Genomic DNA, 19,228 nt, shown 5'->3' with positions numbered 1-19,228 from the left:
AATACTAGCTCTTTTCTTGTTTGGTTTACTTGGTATGTGTGTGTTTCTAAATGTGGTCTAGGCATATGCAGTCGTTGTAATTTGTAAACTAGCACAATGAACTCTTAAATTAAATCCTGCCTTTTACACTCTTACCACCAGGTGGCTTAGATTTTTCCTGCTCGATTTTTTTTTCTAACAATTATGCGAAGGACTTGTAATCACTTTCAATTTCTGCTTAAGTGATGAAATATGAAACTGTAGGTGGACTGTGTTTCAAGAAAGAAAACTGCTGAATAAGTGACAGGCATTTCAAGCAGTGCCAGGCCAGATGGACATTTTCATGAGTGTTTTTGTTTTCTTAAATATTGACAATGTTAAACTAGCCAAATTTTGCTGAAGTGAAACTTTTTTAGACCCTGAGCCTGTTCCACCTCTGTGCTGACTCCTGGATGGCCACATTATTCCAGACCAGCTGGGTTGGGCTTTTTGATTCCCAAGTGGCCTCCCACTCAATACTTTATAGGTTGGTAAAGTTGTTTATAGAGATGCTGCTTGAATTCCTTTAGAATCAACTCTAAAACCCAAGAGGAAAATTGCTAAATAGAATGTTAATTAATGTCTCACGTCTTAATGATGAGGTACTAGAGGGAAATCGTGCGTGGGGGATGGTGACATAACAGGGTGGGCAGTGCTTTTAGACAGCACCATCTGGCAGTAACTGTACCCACCCCCATGTTCCCGAAGCACCCTGAGAATGGTGGGTCTTGTCCCATGAACACAGAACCCACCAGTTTCTTCGCCAGGACTTCATGGGCTGCTCAGCTCCTATGCATTCCAGTTTGCCCTTCAATTCTCTAATTTATTAACTTTGACAAGTAACCTCTTGCTTGTACATGATTTTATTCACAATTCGTTTTTCTGATTCAAAGTGAACATGACTGCCTTAATCCTCTAATGGGAATTAATTGCTTGTTTCAGTGTTTAACTCTGATCCTTTCTCAATCCCCACGGGATAAGTTTCTTCCTGAAGGATCTGTGTTTGTTGTTCTGAACACAATCAGAAAGGTAATGATGTTTTTCTTGTGAAAGGAGCCAGAAGTGCAGAATATTAATTTTATTTTTTTATTACATAAGTAACTATTCTCAAACTAATATAAAGGATTCAATTCAACAGATAAAAAGTAGAAAATTATATTTTGGTCATTCTAGTACGCTAAATTATTTCCTAGAAAAGGAGTTTAATTTTTATTGCCAGGCTTTCATTTATGAAAATAAGCTGCCATCTTCTTCAAGAAGAAAGTTGCTGAACTGATTTTCTGCGGAGTCGCAATTACCATCCTATGGCCCAACCATGATCATTTCTATGTAATATCACCTTCCTAGGTGTTTTTGGCTCTGAAAAATCATTAAAGCCACAACCAATACTTGATATGGCTTGATCCCCTCTTCCATTTATTATGTAGAATATTCCTTTTTGTTTTATTTTTTAAGGGGCTTTATGAGAAAAATATAAGCTAACACATGTTTTCATATGATTTTGATAAAGGAAGAAGTTGGGGTAGAGAACTTAGGAGGGGACACGGTCAAGGGGAAGAGACTATTATTCATTGGGTGCTGCAGCCTGGCCTACAGTCGGCAGTCAATAGGGATTAGTTGTTATAGAGATAGGGGGAACCCAGTTTAAATAGCAGGAATAGAAGCTCAGAGTTGAAATAGTTTTCCCAAAGACTGACAGTTGCTAACTAAGGGTGGAGATGAGAATTTGATTTAGGCCTTTCATACATTGTGTCCTTAAATGTTCATCTATACAACACCAAGGCTGCCCTGCCTGGTCTCTACTTCCCATTAAAGTGGAGATGGAACCACTATTGTGGTGCACTCTTCAGTTTGTTCCAGAAAATCCCAAATGACTCACCTACAGCTATTTCTATCCAGTATTTATTAAATCAAACTCTTGCATTTTATCCAAGACTATGACCATAACCCAGTGCCATAGAAGGAACTACATGGCAGAAGGGGACAGGGTTGAAGACACAGTAACGTGTGAGCCTCAGAAGGTAGCATCCCCTTCTGCAGTGGCAGTACCACCCCGTGTAGCCTGGCCTAGGGGCATGGTGATCAGGAGGGTCCTGATGTGCTCCTGGCCCGAATGACACAGCACATTCTGAGTTAGCCCTGGCTTCAGTTCTGAGAGGATCTAGCCAATATGATAGACTTTCAACATGTTCTATTGGTTGTGACACAGCGGCCCTTGAAAACTGTGTGAACATGACAGACAAGGAAGATGAGTATAGGGAGATATGGAACTTAAAAAAAAAAAAAGGAAAGAAAAACTAAACCCAAATGTAACAGAAGAAGGAAATAATAGGTATTAGAGCAGAGATGAACAATAGAGAAAACAACAAAATTGGCAAACTTTTAATTAGATTAACCAAGATAAAAATAGGGAAGATACAAATAAATATAAAATCAGAAATGAAAGAGGGGAATGACAATCCATTTCACAGAAATAAAGAGGTTTATGAGAGTACAGTGAACAATTGAATGCCAACAAATTGAATAACCTGGATGAAAAGGATAAATTCCTAGAAACACACAAACTACGAAGACTAAATAATGGTGAAATAGAAAATCTGAGCAGACCTTTAACTGGTAAAGAGGTTGACTCAGTAATAAAAAACCTCCCAACAAAGAAAATTCTAGAACCAAATGGCTTCACTGGTGAATTCTACCAAACATGTAAAGAGAATCCACACCAGTCCTCTTCAGATTCTTCCCCAAAATTGAAGAGGATGGAACACTCAGCATTACCCTGATACCAAAGCCAGACAAAGACACTATAAGAAAACTACAAACTCATATCCCTGACAAGATTGATGCGAGAATTCTAAACAAAATACTAACAGAATTTAACAACACATTACAAGGATTATATACCAAGACCAGTAGGATTTATTCCTGGGATTCAAGGATGGTTCAAAATAGGAAAATCAGTGTAATACACACTGCACTAACAGAATGAGGTTGGAAAAAACCACACAATCTTCACAATTGATACAGAAAAACATGACAAGGTTCAACACCATTTCATGAAAAAACATTTAAACTATATAGAAAAAGCCCATGGCTAACATCATATTCAATGGTGAGAGAAAAACCTTTTCCTTTAAGACAAGGATGTTTGCTTTTACCACCTTTATTCAACATGGTACTAGAAGACATACCTGGGAAAACCAGGCAGAAAAAAGTAATAAAAGACACCCAAACTGGAAAAAAAAGAAGTGAAATTATCTCTGTTCACATAATCTTATATATAGATACCCTAACATTTCCACAAGAAAACTATTAGAACTATTAAAGAGCAAATTCAGCAAAGTCACAGGACACAAAATCAGTGCACAAAAATCAGTTGCATTTCTTTATATTAACATTGAACAATCTGAAAAAATAAAATGCTTAGGAATAAACTTAACTAAGTAGATAAAAGATTTATACTCTGAAAACTACAAAACATTGCTGAAAGAAATTCAATAAATGGAATAGCATCTTATGTTCATGGATTGAAAGACTTAATATTAATTCTTATCAAAATTCCCAACTGCATTTTTGTTTGCAGAAATATAAAAATCCAACCTGAAGTTCATCAGCAATTTCAAGGGACTCCAAATAAGCAAAGCAATCTTGAAAATGGACAACAAAGTTGGAGATCTCATACTTCCTGATTTCAAAACTTACTGCAAAATTACAGCAACCAAAACAGTGTAGTACTGACATAAAGACAAATATATAGACCAATGGAAGACAGCCCAGAAATAACCCCTTGGAATATTGCCAAATGATTTTTTACTAAGGTGTCAAGACCAATGGGGAAAAGACAGTGTTTTCAACAATTGGAAAACTGGATAGCCACATGCAAAAGAATGAAGTTGGACCCCTTGCATTATACCATATACAAAATTGAATTCAAAATGGATCAAAGACCTAAATGTAAGAGCTAAAACTACAAAACTCAGGTGAAAACATAGGGCAAAACCTTCATGACATTGGATTTGGCAATGATATCTTTGATATGACAGCAAAATCATAGACAACAAAGGTAAAAATAAGTTGAATGACATCAAAATTACAGCAAAGGATACAAATCAACAGAGTAAAATGGCAATTTACAGAATGGGAAAAACACTTGCAAATCATATATATATGTAAGAGGTTAATATCCAGAACATACAGAGGACACCTAGAACTCAACAATCAAAAATAATCTAATTAAAAATGGGTAAGGATTTGAATAGACATTTCTCCAAGATGGATACGCAAATGGCCAATAAGCACATGAAAAAGATACTCAACATAACTAACCATTATGAAAATGCAAATCAAAACCACAATAAGATACTACCACCTCACACCAGATAGGATAGCCATTATTCTATTAAAAAAAAAAAAAAAAAAAGAAGTGCTGGCAAGGATGTGGCGAGATTGGAACTCTTGTGTACTATAGGTGAGAATGCAAAATGGTGCTGCTATTATGGAAAACAGTGTAGAGGTTTCTCAAAAACTTAAACATAGAAATACCATATGATCTATCAATCCCAATTCTGTGTATACTAGTATACCCAAAAGAATTGAAAGCAGGAGCTTGAATATGTACACTGAGTGGCCAGTTTATTATGACCACCTGACATTTGTAGGCAAATTAGCCGTACACTGCATCGTATGGGATATGGAAGCCGAAGACCTGTTCGAACACCTTTGCTGTCTGCAGTTACCAAGATAAAAATGTCTCCAATTCGCACAGGAACACAAGGATTGGACAGTCGAGCATTGGAAAAAAGTCATGTGGTCCGATGAATCATGTTTCCAGTTGCATCATGCAGATGACAGAGTGAGAATTTCGTGGAAACATCATGAAAGCATGCACCCCACATGCATGAGTACAACCCTTCAAGCTGGTGGGGGCAGTGTTATGGTTTGGGGCATGTTTTCCTGGCATGATTTGGGCCCTTTAATTCGTGTGGAACAACGTCTGAATAACACAACATACCTAAGTATCGTTGCTGATCAAGTTCATCCTATCACATTGATGGCGTATCCCAATGGAGGTGGCTTCTTCCAACAAGACAATGCGCCATGCCACGGTGCTCATATTGTGCAGAAGTGGTTTCAAGAACATGAGGGAGACTTCACCTTGCTTAGGTGGCCCCCACAATCACCAGATCTCAATCCAATTGAGCATTTTTGGGACGAAGTTAAAAGAGCCATCAGGCAGCTGGTTCCACAACCATCAAATCTCACAGAACTGGAGAGTGCTATTCATCAGGCATGGTGTCAGATTCCTCGTACCACCTTTCAACATCTCGTGGAGTCAATGCCAAGAAGAATTGCCGCAGTACTGAAGGCAAAAGGTGGCCCAACGAAGCACTGATGGGGTGGTCATAATAATCTGGCCACTCAGTGTATTTATATGCTCATGTTCATAGCAGCACTATTTGCAATAGGTGGAAGCAATTACAGTAAGTGGAAGCAACCCCCATGTCCATTGATGGATGAACAAAATGTGGTATAGAAAATCAATGGCATCTTATTCAGCCTTAAATAATGTAGGGAGGAAATTCCATCACATGCTACAACATGGATGAACCTTGAAAACATTATGCTAAGTGAAATAAGCCACAAAAAGACAAATATTGTATGATTTTAATATTGTATGATTGTATGATTTTGGTACCTAAGTAGTCAAACTCATAGAAACAGTAACATGGGTGGGCTGGGGAAGGAAAATGGGGAGTTACTGCTTAATGGGTACAGAGTTTCAGTTTTGCAAAGCAAAAGGAGTTCTGGAGATGGATGATGGTTGTATAACAATGTGAATGCACTTAAAACTACTGAAGTGAACACTTAAAAAATGGGGACTTCTGAGCAAGATGCTGGAACAGGGAAATGCTGTGCTCACTTCCTATAACCACATCAAAATTACAACTATATTATAGAACAACCATCCTTGAGAACCACCTGAAGACTAGCTGAGCAGACGTAATATAACTAAGGACATAAGGAAGAAACCACGATGAGACTGGTAGGAGGCAGGGAGAAAAGAAACAGGCAGGTCCCACACTCACGATTTGGCGATTGAGAATCAGGAGGAATAGCTTAGCTATGAACGTCCCCCTTGAAGAGCGAGGGGTCTTAGCCTCACACCCAGCCTGGGATACCAGTGCCAACATGATGAGTCCCCATAATATCTGCCTGTGAAAACCAGTGAGATTGTATCCGAGTGAGATGGAGGATTACTGGAGTCCCAGGCATTTCTCTTGAGGGGCCTGCACAGGGACTCACTTGCTCACAAACTCCCAGCACATGGGCAACAGCTCAAAAAGCACCAGGGACATATAGAGAAGAAGTGAATCAACTGGATTCAGACTGGAGAGGGAGGAGTCAGGTCAGCTCTCTCCAGAGACAGAAGCACTGGCACCATTGCTCCTTCATTGAGCCCATCCCCATGCAGCTGGCAGGCACAGGTGGGTGCCAAATCTGAGCTCTCCCATTAACCTGGCTAGCACTGTTCACCCTGCCCTGGTGATTCCCTAAGACCCGGCCCGCACATCTCACACACCTGGCCCAATTCGCTTCCAGAAGCTTTTCCACACAAGGGGCCCGCCTTGATGCAGAGTTTCCTAAACTAAAGGACCACAAACCCTAAACAAGCAGCAGCAGGCCTTGATGTGCGCTTTACCCCTTGCTAAGTTGCCTTAAGCCCAGCACAAGTGGTGACTGGACTCAGCTTCCATTGTATCGCCCATCAAATGGCCCCAAGTCTGTGATAACTGCAGCCAGTGTTGGTTTGGAATGTAACTTCAACTAAGCAGCCACAAGCCCAGCGGCACAAGTTGTGTCTGGCCTTGACTCACATTGTCATGCCCACCAAAGGGTCCCAAGCCTGGCACTAGTAGCAGCTGGCTCTGGTTCATAGGATAGCTTCTACCAAGTGCCTCTAAGCCCAGCACAAGTGGCAACCAATGGCAGATCATATTGTAGTTCCCACCAGGCAGCCTCCAGCAGGGCACTAATGGAGGCTGACCTTGGCTTGCAACAGATCCCCTCCCAAGAGTCTCCAAAACAACACACCTGATGGCCAGATCTAAACCACACCAGAGCACCACCCAACCAAATCCACAAATGATACACCCAAAGGGCAGACTTGGTTAGCACCAGAACTCCTCGAAAGTGACGCCCTATTCATGGGATCAGCCCCACACAACAGTTTTATCCACTGTAGTCACAGCCAACCCTCACAGTCAGGCTGAATGTCAAGCCCACCCACTGATGTGTCAACAATCAAAGCTCAACTACAAAAGGATGGCACACACAACCCACCCAACGGACACTCCTGGAGCACCTGGCTCAGGTGAGAAAGGAAACTGTACCATTGGGACTCACAGGACTATTACATAAGGTCATTCTGCAAAGACTGGGAGAAGTGGCAAATCTACCTAAGTCGTAGAAACAAACAGGGAGTCAGCCAAAATGAGACAAAGAAACATGTCCCAAATGAAAGAACAGGACAAAACTCCAGAAAAAGAACTAAACGAAATGGTGACAAGCAATCTACCAGATACAGAGTTCAAAACAGTGGTTATAAGGATGCTCAATGAATGTAGGGAAGATTAGATTAACTCAGAACTTATACAAAGAGATAGAAACCAGTCAGAAATGAAGAATACATTAGAGGGAATCAGCAGAGGACTAAATCAGTGGACTTGATGGAAAACAAGGTAGGGGAAAACATCTAATAGGAAGAGCAAAAGATATTTAAAAAATGAGATAGTTTAAGAGATGTCTGGGACAACAAGTGTAACAACATTCTCATCATAGGATTAATGGAAGGAGGGGATAGACAGCAAGGGATTGAAAGCCAATTTAAAGAAATAATGCTTAAAAACTTCCCTAACCTGGTGAAGGAAAAAAACATACAGTCCCAAACAAGATGAACCCAAAGAGGCCCACACCAATACAGATCATAATTAAAATGCCAAAGGTTAAAGACAGAGAATAGAATCTTAAAAATAGCAAGAGAAAAAGCAGTTAGTTATGTACAAGAGAGACCCCATAACATAATCAGTTGGTTTCTTAACACAAATTTTGCAGCCTGGAAGGGAGTGGCATGAAACATGTAAAGTGATGAAGAGCAAAGACCTACAACCAAGATTACTGTAACCTACCGGGCTGTCATTAAAAATCAAAGAGAGAGAAGAGTTTCCCAGACAAGAAAAAACTAAAGGAGTTCATGACCACTAAACCAGTATAACACAAAATATTAATGGGACTTCTTTAGAAAAGATCAGAAACACAAGAAAATATAGGAAAGAAAAAATTCTAACAAGGCAATTAATAAAAAGAGGGAGTCAATCAACAATCAAGCTAATACAAAAATTAAAAGGCAAAAAAGTAGGAAGATCATGTGCACTCAATAAATTGAGGGATAGAGAAGACAAAATCAACAAGGAAAGAGAAGCCTTAAATGACACATTAGATCAGATGGACTTAATTGATATTTTTAGAGCACTTTATCCCAAAGCAGCAGATTATACATTGTTTTCAAGTGCACATAGAACATTTTCCAAGATAGACTACATGTAAGGCTACAAAACAAGTCTCAATAAACTTAAGAAGACTAAAATAATATCAAGTATCTTCTTCAAACACAATGGCAGGAAACTGGAAATCAGTAGCAAGAAGAAAATTGAAAAACATAAAAACACATGGAGGCCAAATAATATGCTATTCAATAATAATAAATGAGTTAACAGTGAGATCAAGGAAGAAGTCAAAAGATACCTTGAGACAAATGAAAATGAAAACACAGTACCCAAAATCTATGGGACAAAGCCAAAACATTCCTAAGAGGGAAATGTATAGCAATATAGGCCTCCAAGAAACAAAAATCTCAATCTAACCTTACACCTAAAGAAACCAGAAAGAGCCCTAGCTGGTTTGGTTCAGTGGATAGAGCTTCAGCCTGCAGACTGAAGGGTCCTGGGTTCAATTCCAGTCAAGGGCATATGCCTGGTTGTGGGCTCGATCCCCAGTGGGGACCGTGTGGGAGGCAGCCGGTCAATGATTCTCTCTCATCATTGATGTTTCTGTCTCTCCCTCTCCCTTCCTCTCTGAATCAATATATGTATATATATATATATACTAGAGGTACAGTGCTCGGAATTCATGCACGGGGGGGGGGGGGGGGGGGTGTCCCTCAGCCCAGCCTGCACCCTCTCCAATCTGGGACCCCTCGAGGGATGTCCAACTGCCCGTTTAGGCCCGATCCCTGGGGAAGCGGGCCTAAACAGGCAGTCGGACATCCCTCTCACAATCCAGGACTGCTGGCTCCCAACTGCTCGCCTGCCTGCCTTCCTGATTGCCCCTAACCACTTCTTCCTGCCAGCCTGATCACCCCTAACCACTCCCCTGCCAGCCTGATTGATGCCTAACTGCTCCCCTGCCAGCCTGTTTGCCCCTAACTGCCCTCCCCTGCAGGCTTGGTCACCCCTAACTGCCCTCCCCTGCAGGCCTGGTCCCTCCCAACTACTCTCCCCTGCAGGCCTGGGTTCCCCCTAACTGCCCTTCCCTGCAAACTTCCCTCCTCACCCCTAACTGCCCTCCCCTGCAGGCTTGATCGCCCACAACTGCCCTCCCTTGCAGGCCTGGTCCCTCCCAACTGCCCTCCCCTACTGGCCATCTTGTGTTGGCCATCTTGTGTCCACATGGGGGCAGGATCTTTGACCACATGGGGGCAGCCATCTTGTGTGTTGGAGTGATAGTCAATTTGCATATTACTATTTTATTAGATAGGATAGAGGCCTGGTGCACGGGTGAGGGCTGGCTGGTTTGTCCTGAAGGGTGTCCCAGATCAGGGTAGAGGTTCCCTTGGGGCGTGGGGCGGCCTGGGCGAGGGGCCTGTGGTGGTTTGCAGGCTGGCCATGCCCCCCAGCGACCCAAGCGGAGGCCCTGGTATCTGGGTTTTATTTATCTTCTACAATTAAAACTTTGTAGCCTGGAGTGAAGCCTCCTGCTTGCTCTGTGGCGGCAGCCATTTCTGTTGGGTTTTATTTATCTTCTATAATTGAAACTTTGTAGCCTTAAGCGGAGGCTTGGGCCAGCCAGGGTGTGTGGAAAGCTTGGCTTCCTCCATCGCTGGGGGCAACCCTAGCCTCCTGCTCTCTCCAGCTCCGTGGCTGCCGCCATTTCTGTTTGGATTTATTTATCTTCTATAATTGAAACTTTGTAGCCTAGAGTGGAGGCCTCGGCTGGCCAGGGTGTGCGGAAAGCTTGGCTTCCTCCATCGCCAGGGAAACCCAAGCCTCCCTCCTGCTTGCTCAGTGGCTGCAGCCATCTTGGTTGGGGTTGATTTGCATACTCACTCCTGATTGGCTGGTGGGCGTGGCTTGTGGGTAAGGAAGGAAATAATAAAGATCAGAGCATAAAAATAAAGGAGAGTCTTAAAAATTTCAACAGGAAAGATCAATGAAACAAAGAACTGGTTCTTTGAAAAGAAACAAAATTGATAAACCTTTAGCCAGACTCATCAAGAAAAAAAAGGGGGCCCAAATAAATAAAAGGAGAAATGAAGGAGAAATGACAACGGACATCACAGACACAAAAGTGTATAAGGAAATACTACAAACAATTACATGCCAACAAATTGGACAGCCTGGAAGTAATGGATACATTCTTAGAAACATACAATCTCTCAAGACTGAATCAAGAAGAACAGTAAATTTGAACAGATTACTGATTTCTATTCCATTAAAAGTTATCAAAAACCTCCTAACAAACAAAAGTCCTGGACCAAATGGCTTTACAGGTGAATTTTACCAAATGTTCAAAGAATTAACACCTATTCTTCTCAAACTATTCGAAAAAAATTCAAGAGGAGGGAAGACTCCCAACCTCGTTTTACAAAGCCAGCATTACCCTAATTCCAAAACCAAATAAAGACACTATAAAGAAAGAAAATTACAGGCCAATATTCCTGATGAATGTAGATGCAAAAATCCTCAACAAAATATTAGCAAACTGGATCCAGCAATACATTAAAAAGATCATACACCATGATCAAGTGGAACTTATTCCTGGGATGCAAGACTGGTTCAATATTTGCAAATCAATGAATGTGATATACCACATAAAGGATAAAAACCATATGGTCATATCAACAGATGCAAAAAAATTTTTTTTTACAAAATCCAACATCCATTTATGATAAAACTCTCAACAAAGTGGGGATAGAGGGACTATACCTCAACATAATAAAGGTCATGTATGACAAACCCACAGCTAACATCATATTCAACAGTGAAAAGCTGAAAGCTTTTTCTTTAGGATCAGGAATAAGAAAAGGATTCCACTTTTACCACTTTTATTAAGCATAGTACTGGAAGTCCTAGCCATATAAGAAAAAGATATAAAAAGAATCTATATTAGAGAGAAAGAAGTAATACTGTCATTATTTGATGATAATGATACTATATATAGAGAACCCTAAACAATCCACAAAAAAGCTATTAGAACTAATAAATGAATTCAGTAAAGTATCAGTATATAACGTTAATATTCAGAAATTTGTTGTATTTTTATACACCAATAACAAATGTTCAGAAAGTGAAATTAAGCAAACAATCCCATTTACAGTTGCATCTAAAACTCCACAAAAAACCTAGGAATAAATTTAACCAAGGAGGTTAACCCAGAAAACTGTAAGATATTGAAGTAAGAAATTGAAGAAGATACAAATACTGGTAAATAGAAGCATAAACCGTGATCATGGATAGGAAGAATTAACATCATTAAAATATCCATACTACCCAAAGCAATCTACAGTTTCAATGCAATTCCTATGAAAATACCAATGGCATTTTTCTAGAACTGGAATAAATACTCCTCAAATTTATGTCACCACAAAAGACCCGGAATAGCCAAAGAAATCTTGAGAAAGAAGAACAAAGTTGGAGGTATCACACTACTTGATATCAAACTACTATACTACATGGCTCTAGTAATCAAAACAGCATGGTACTGACATAAAAACAGACACACAGATCAATGAAACAGAATAGAGAACCCCAAATTAAACCAATGCCTATATGATCAGTTAATCTATGACAAATGAGCAAGAACCTACAATGGGGTAAAGACAGTATTCAATAATGGTGTTGGGAAAATTGGACAGATACTGGAATGAAATTAGACCACCTTCTCATGCCATATACAAGAATAAACTCAAAATGGATTAATGATGTAAATATAAGACTTGAAACCACAAAATTCTTAGAAGAAAACATGGACAATAAATAAAATCTCTGACATTTCTCTTAGCAATATTTTTTATGTATCTCCTTGTGCAAGGGAAACAAAAGAAAAAATAAACAAATGGAACTACATCAAACTAAAAAGTTTTTGCATAACAAAGCCATCAACAAAATGAAATGGAAGAATGTATTTGCCAGTGATACATACAGTAAGGGGTTATTATCCAAAATATATAAGGAACTCATACAACTTAATACCAAAAAGATAATCCAATTAAAAAATGGGCAAAGGACCTGAATAAACATTTCTCCAAAGAGGACATACAGATGGTCAATAGACATGAAAAGATGCTCAACATCACTAATCATCAGGAAAATGCAAATTAAAACCACAAGACATCACCTCACACCTGCCAGAATGGCTATCATTAATAAATCAGTAAAAACAAGTGTTGGTAAGGATGTGAAGAAAAGGCTGCCCTTGTGCACTGTTGGTAGGACTGTACGTTGGTGTAACCACTGTGGAAAACAATACAGAGCCCTATGGAAGGGTGGGTGCTATAGTGGAGGGCTCCCCAGGGAATAGACTCAGGTTCCTTTATCCCTGCTAATGCCCTAGATGCTATTCCAATGACTTGGAAAGACAAAAGATAGGAGAGGGCAACAAAATTCTAGAAGGTAGAAAACAGAACTAAGTGGTTACTGACTTAGCAGCTTGGAGAAGCCAGAAACCTACATTCCTAAATGGTCAGAAGCTAGCCAGCTGATGCCGGGAGTGCAGAGAAGCATGACTCATGAGCCATGCGTGTGGAAAAACATTAGGGCAGGAAAGGAAGAGAGGCTGAGTCTGAGCAGAGGACAGGTGGGGGTTACTGTCCAGAGAGGCTGAGCAAAAGGCTTGGTATTGGGAACTCCAAGCCCAGCTGAGGGTGGGGGTGAGGGGCCACCTTGAATATGGGATCAAGGAAAAGTCTGCATATCTACAGATTGTTATCTGGGGGCCCCTCAAAACCTGTCTCCAGAACCCTCACACAAGGCCTGCCAACCATCAGGCTCCCTCCCCTCACACAGAGCTTCAGTTTCCTATATAGTGTCAGTTTTTGTGTTTGTTTTTAAATCTTCACCCAAGGATATGTTTATTGATTTTTGTAGAGAGAGGAAGGTGCGGGGGTGGGGGACGAGTGGGCAGAGAGAGAGAGAATCATCAATGTGAGAAAGAAACATTGGTCAATTGCCTCCCGGACGTGCCTGACTAGGAATCAAACCTGCAGCCTTTCTGGTGTACAGGGCGATGCTCCAACCAACTCAACCACCCAGCTGGGACTGGTGTCTCACTTTTCAATATGAAAGGCTAGGCAAGGATTATGAGACCTTTGAAGAAAACCTTTTCAAGAAGCATACCAAAACAAAAGAGGAATTTAAGAGAAATAGAGACATTGGAGGGAAAGATGAAAACTTAAACAAAAACTCATAAGATCTTCCCAAAGATGATGAGAGATGGTATTATGCTGTGAATGAACAGGTGTTAACAAAGTGAGAGAACAAGAAAAAGACTTTAGAAATAAATAGGATAAAAATACTTAAAATTTGAGGAGAATTAGAAGATAAAGTAGAATATAAAGAGCAAGTTGGAAGATTAATCCAGGTTATGCGAAATCTGAGTACTAGAGATCCAGAAAAAGAACAAGAAGGAAGACTAGGGCCCGGCCTGTGTGGCTCAGTGGTTGAGCATCAACCTATGAACCAGGAGGTCATGGTTCGATTCCCAGTCAGGGCACATGCCCGGGTTGCAGTCTCAATCCCCAGTGTGGGGTGTGCAGGAGGCAGCTGATCAATGTTTCTCTCTCATCACTAATGTTTCTCTCTCTTTCCCCCTCTCCTTTTCTCTCTGAAATCAATAAAAACATATTTTTAAAAATGAATAAGGAAGGCTAGGGAAGAAAATTCTCCACGATCCAAGATAATGAGTTTTCAGGTGGAAATTCTTGGCACAATGAATGGAACAAAACAAAACAAAATATATGAAGACACATCCTTATAGAATCTCAGAATCCCAGGGATAGAGGAAGACCTGAGAACCTCCAGATAGAAGCTCAAGTCCTATACAAAGGACTGTGGATCCCAGTTTCACAGGACTTCTCAGCAAGAACTTGAACGATTAGAAGACACAGGAAATGCCTTCACAGTTCTGAAGTTACTTATTTGTGGAGTTCTCTGCCCAGCCACACTGTTAATCAAGGGTGTGAAATAATAAGCCTCAGTGAAGTGAGAAAGCCAACCAAGAAGGGGCCCTGGGGCCCAGGGAAACCCAGGGTGGCATGAGGGATGCCCGATGGTAGCAGTACCCAGGCTGGAGCAGCACAGCTTCCAGGAGCCAAGGCTGCAGGGACAAATGAACTATGGGTGGTCAAGGCTGAAAGGATTCTTACAGGGCTTTCGGAAAATGTGAGGCCAAATTACTGTCAGAGAAACTTGAGTGAAGGCGGGGTGGGGGGGGGGCGGGTTGCGGGGAGAGACAAGAGCTAAAGCTATTTTTCCAAGAAAAACAAAAAGTTGTCCAAGGAAGGAAATTAATCATAGTACACTATGTGCCTTATCTGAGAACAGTGTTTACATAGTTCTAATGCTGAATATGGATTTGACCAAAATTGAGATGTGAGTCTATTGGAGGAATGCGGGGCAGAGACCACGTGGGTTTGGGGCGTGGGTAGAGAGAGCTTCTTTAGCAATAATAACCCGCAAATGTGGAATGCAGGCTTACCAAATGTGCAGGAACCACAGCAGTCCTCTGAAGCAGGCAGATAGTATTCCTTTTAGAGCCGAGGAAGCCCAGGCTCACAGAGGTAGAGTGGTTTGCCTAAAGTCACAGTTTAAAACTGCTAGAGCCAGGATTTCAACCCAGGCAGGTTGGTTCTAAAGCCTGCACTTTAAAATGATTTGCTCACCTGCTTTGGGGTACAAAGGCAAGACATGATTTAAAACATCAAGAAGTAACAATATAAATAACTATCAATCCTACCTAATAAAAGAGTAACATGCAAATTGACCCTAACTCCGCTACACCCACAAACCATCCCACAAGCCACGCCCACCAGCCAATCAGGAGTGAATATGCAAATAAACCCAACCAAGATGGCTACGGCCACAGAGAGCAGGAGGGAGGCTTGGGTTTCCCAGGCAATGGAGGAAGCCAGCTTTCTGCCTGCCCTTGCCAGCCTAGGCCTCCACTCAAGGCTACAAAGTTTCAATTATAGAAGGTGAATTAACCCCAACAGAAATGGCTGCCGGCCACGGAGCGAGCAGGAGGCTTGGCTCTGCTCCAGGCTACAAAGTTTCAGTTGTAGAAGGTAAATAAATTCCAGATACCAGGGCCTCCGCTTGGGTCGCCAGGGGGCGTGGCTGGCCTGCAAACCACCACAGGCCCCTCGCTCAGGCCACCCCACGCCCCAAGGGAACCCCCATCCTGATCCGGGACACTCTTCAGGGCAAACCAGCCGGCCCCCACCCGTATACCAGGCCTCTATCCTATCTAATAAAAGAGTGATATGCAGATTGACCATCACTCCAACACACAATATAGCTGCCCCCATGTGGTCAAAGATCCTGCCCCCATGTGGACACAAGATGGCCACCACAAGATGGCCAGCAGGGGAGGGCAGTTGGGAGGCACCTGGCCTGCAAGGGAGAGCAGTTGGAGGTGATCAAGCCTGCAGGGGAGGGCAGTTAGGGGTGACCAGGCCGGCAGAGGAGGGAAGTTGGGGGCAAACAGGCTGGCAGGGGAGCAGTTAGACATCAATCAGGCTGGCATGGGAGTAGTTAGGGGGGTGATCAGGCTGGCAGGCAGAAGCGTTTAGGGGCAATCAGGAAGGCAGGCAGGCAAGCAGTTGGGAGCCAGCAGTCCTGGATTGTGAGAGGGATGTCCGACTGCCCGTGGGATCGGGCCTAAGCGGGCAGTCGGACATCCCTTGAGGGTCCCAGATTGGAGAGGGTGCAGGCTGGGCTAAGGGACACCCCCCAACCCCCGTGCACGAATTTCGTGCACCGGGCCTCTAGTCCTATATAATAAAAGGCTAATACGCAAATTGACCAAACAGTGGAATAACCGGTTGCTATCATGTTCACTGAGCACCAGGGGACAGACGCTCAATGCAGGAACTGCCCCCTGGTGGTCAATGTGCTCCCACAGGGTGAGCACCACTCAGCCAGAAGCCCGGGCTCATAGCTGGCAAGTGCAGCGGTGGTGGCGGGAGCCTCTCCCACCTCTGCTGCACTGCGAGAGGGTGCAGGCCGGGCTGCCCCCCCCCCCCCCAATTCAGTGCACGAATGTCGTGCACCAGGCCTCTAGTATGGAGATAAATATTAAATGCAGCAGCTAAAAGGCTTAAATGTGTTGTCTCAAGGTAGTAAATGGTAGGGAATTTCATTTTTTGTGAGAAGTTATTTGACTTTTACACTATGGACATATGGTACTTTTAAGAATTTAAGGAGCCCTGACTGGCGTGGCTCAGTTGGTAGGAGCTAAGTCCTATGCACTGCAAGGTCATGGGTTCAATTCCCCGTCATCACATACCCAAGTTGTGGGTTTGATTCCAGTTGGGGTGTGTACAGGAGGCAACCAATCGATGTTTCTCTCACACTGACAGTTCTCTCTCCTCTCTCACTTCCTCTCTCTCCAAAATTAAAAAAACAAAAACATGTCCTCGGGTGATGATTAAAAATATATGATAATAGTAATAAAATGTTACCGAAAGGGGGGAAGCTAGAGCACCAGTGATGGGAGGGTGGGTCTCCCGTTTTGACTGGTTTGCCCCGTATGCAGCCTGAGTCGTCTTCACCAATTTGAGACTCGGCTCCGTAGGACTCGATGGTTTCCAGGTTCTCCCCCAGCTCCTCACATTCTGGCAGTGAACAAGACGAGCAGTGATTTGGAGAACAGGTAGCATAAAGAGAGCCAATGAGGGTAATGTGACAGAACTGAAGGATTGGATAGGTGCTGCTTCAGGTCAGCTGTTCAGGGAGGCGTCTAAAGGGCCCGGAACCGAGTGGGCAAGTAGTGACTGCAAAGGCCCAGGGTGGGCGGGCGTCATTCCAAGGGCGGCTGGAGGGAGATGAGGGGCAAAAGGCAGCTGCACCAACAGGGCCATGGAGTTTGCAGCGAGATGGACCGTGACTGCGATGGGTACGGGCTGGAGGGAACAGAGAAGCGGGCCCTTTAGGGAGCTGGGGGACAGTGGTGACGGGGGTGAGAAACTCCCGCTCCTGGGTGCGTCCTGGAGGAGTAAACAGATTGAGCTACAAGACGGGATGCCAGTGTGGGAGACAGAAGTCAGGGATGGCTCCTTCCCGCTCTGATCCAAGCCCACCCTCCTTTCCAGATCGCTCCTCAGGCCGCCTCTCCATACACAGTCCCGCCACCCTGTCTGCCCTTCCTCCGGTCTCCTGTCCTCCCACCATTCTCCACGCAGCAGTCCTGCCACCTGCAGCTCCAAAGCTTCTGTGCACCTGTGCCTCCCTCCTCTCTGCACTTCAGTTCCAGGCTCTGCCTGACTCACTTCTTGACTTTCCATGCTTGAGGCAGGCCTCCCCCTCAAGTCCCACAAGCCTAATCTGTCCTTCCGCCTTGTCAGAGTAACCAGCCCGGAGCTCCCATCAGGCCCCGGTCCTGCTTGAGGTGTCCCAGTGTTGTCAAATGCCTGGACTGCATGTGCCTGCCAGCCCTGTTTTCCCCACGGCCACACCTTTCCAAGCACAATTTCCGGAACCCCATGGGACTCCCGACATTCCACAGGCTGGTGACAGAACAAGGCAGTAGAGGGGGGTGAGTGGGTGGGCAAAAGTCCCATTGGGAATGTCCTTCCTCCCTGAAGAGGCAGGGAGACTGGGATGAGACCCCAGACCAGGCCTTGTTGGCTGAGAAGAAAGCACAAGACCTATGAACTAAGCGTGGCTTCTCCAAGGGCCACTTGCCACGCGATGCATGTCCAGGGGGTGACCCCTCCAGGTGTTTCTGGCTGGTTGTAGCTGCCGCTGGCAGATGGACACATCCTTTGTTTTCCTGCACAGGGCGCCTCGTTTCCGAAGCCTGCACAGCACCGGGCAAGTAGGGCAGGGAAATGCCAGGCTTTGATGAGGGGCCCACCCGGCTCAACTCTGACTTATTTCCATTCCTGTCTGAGTCATTTTTACACAAATTACTTTTGTCAATTACATAACAGTCTGTGGCCCAGGCCCAGGCAAGCAGTAAGTACTTACCTTCACCCCGGAGCCAAGGTCGCTGCGTGAGTCACGGTGAGTCACAGGGAAGCATCATTGCCCTCCAGGACCTTGAAAAAGGCACAGGAAGCTGCTTGTTACAGGGCTGCTGGGTCATGCTGTCAGGACGAGGATGTAAAGTCAGTGCTGCCACCTGAATTCTCTCTTGTAGCCCATCACCGGTGACTATCTTATACACACACACGCACTTTTATTTATCATTACTCGTATTTTTTTCTGTGATATATATTGTGTGCTTTTTAAAGTCCTATTAAAATGATTAAAAGTGGCCCTACCTGGCTTGGCTCAGTGAATTAAGTGTTGGCCTGCGGACTGAAAGGTCCCGGGTTCGATTCTGGTCAGGGGCACATGCCTGGGTTGCAGGCTCAATCCCTAGTGTGGGTGTGCAGGAGGCAGCCGATCAATGATTCTCTCTCATCATTGATGTTTCTCTCTCTCTCTCCTTCTCCCTTCCTCTCTGAAATCAACAAAAATATATTTAAATAAACAAATAAAATGATTAAAAATGAACTGCTCTGGAAAACTGCAGTTCTCAGGGCTCGATCCCAGGACAGGCTCCATCTGGCAAGTGTGTTCTCACGATGAGTGCCTTTCCTCAGAAAATGACTAACGGGTTGAGGTGTCTCCTGGAAACTCAGGCCACCACAGGGTGGTCAAGAGCAGTGGGCTCT

General features: G+C 43.6%; 1 protein-coding gene across 2 annotated transcripts in view; it reads left to right on the top strand.

The window, feature by feature from the left end:
* GGACT (gamma-glutamylamine cyclotransferase) overlaps positions 1-19,228 on the top strand; it is a 51,372-nt gene that overhangs the window by 29,844 nt on the left and 2,300 nt on the right. Inside the window, exon 1 of one of the 2 annotated variants that reach the window (XM_054719919.1) lies at positions 3,931-3,969. The exons of the other annotated variant lie outside the window; for it this stretch is intronic. Coding sequence (XP_054575894.1) covers positions 3,951-3,969 — 19 coding nt within the window. The 5' untranslated portion in view covers positions 3,931-3,950. Of the gene's footprint in view, positions 1-3,930; positions 3,970-19,228 lie in introns of those variants that run through there. 2 annotated transcript variants of the gene reach the window in all.

Source organism: Eptesicus fuscus, chromosome 8 (genome assembly GCF_027574615.1).
Source record: "Eptesicus fuscus isolate TK198812 chromosome 8, DD_ASM_mEF_20220401, whole genome shotgun sequence".
NCBI classification, from domain to species: domain Eukaryota; kingdom Metazoa; phylum Chordata; class Mammalia; order Chiroptera; family Vespertilionidae; genus Eptesicus; species Eptesicus fuscus.
This window is presented reverse-complemented; position numbering and strand designations above follow the sequence as displayed.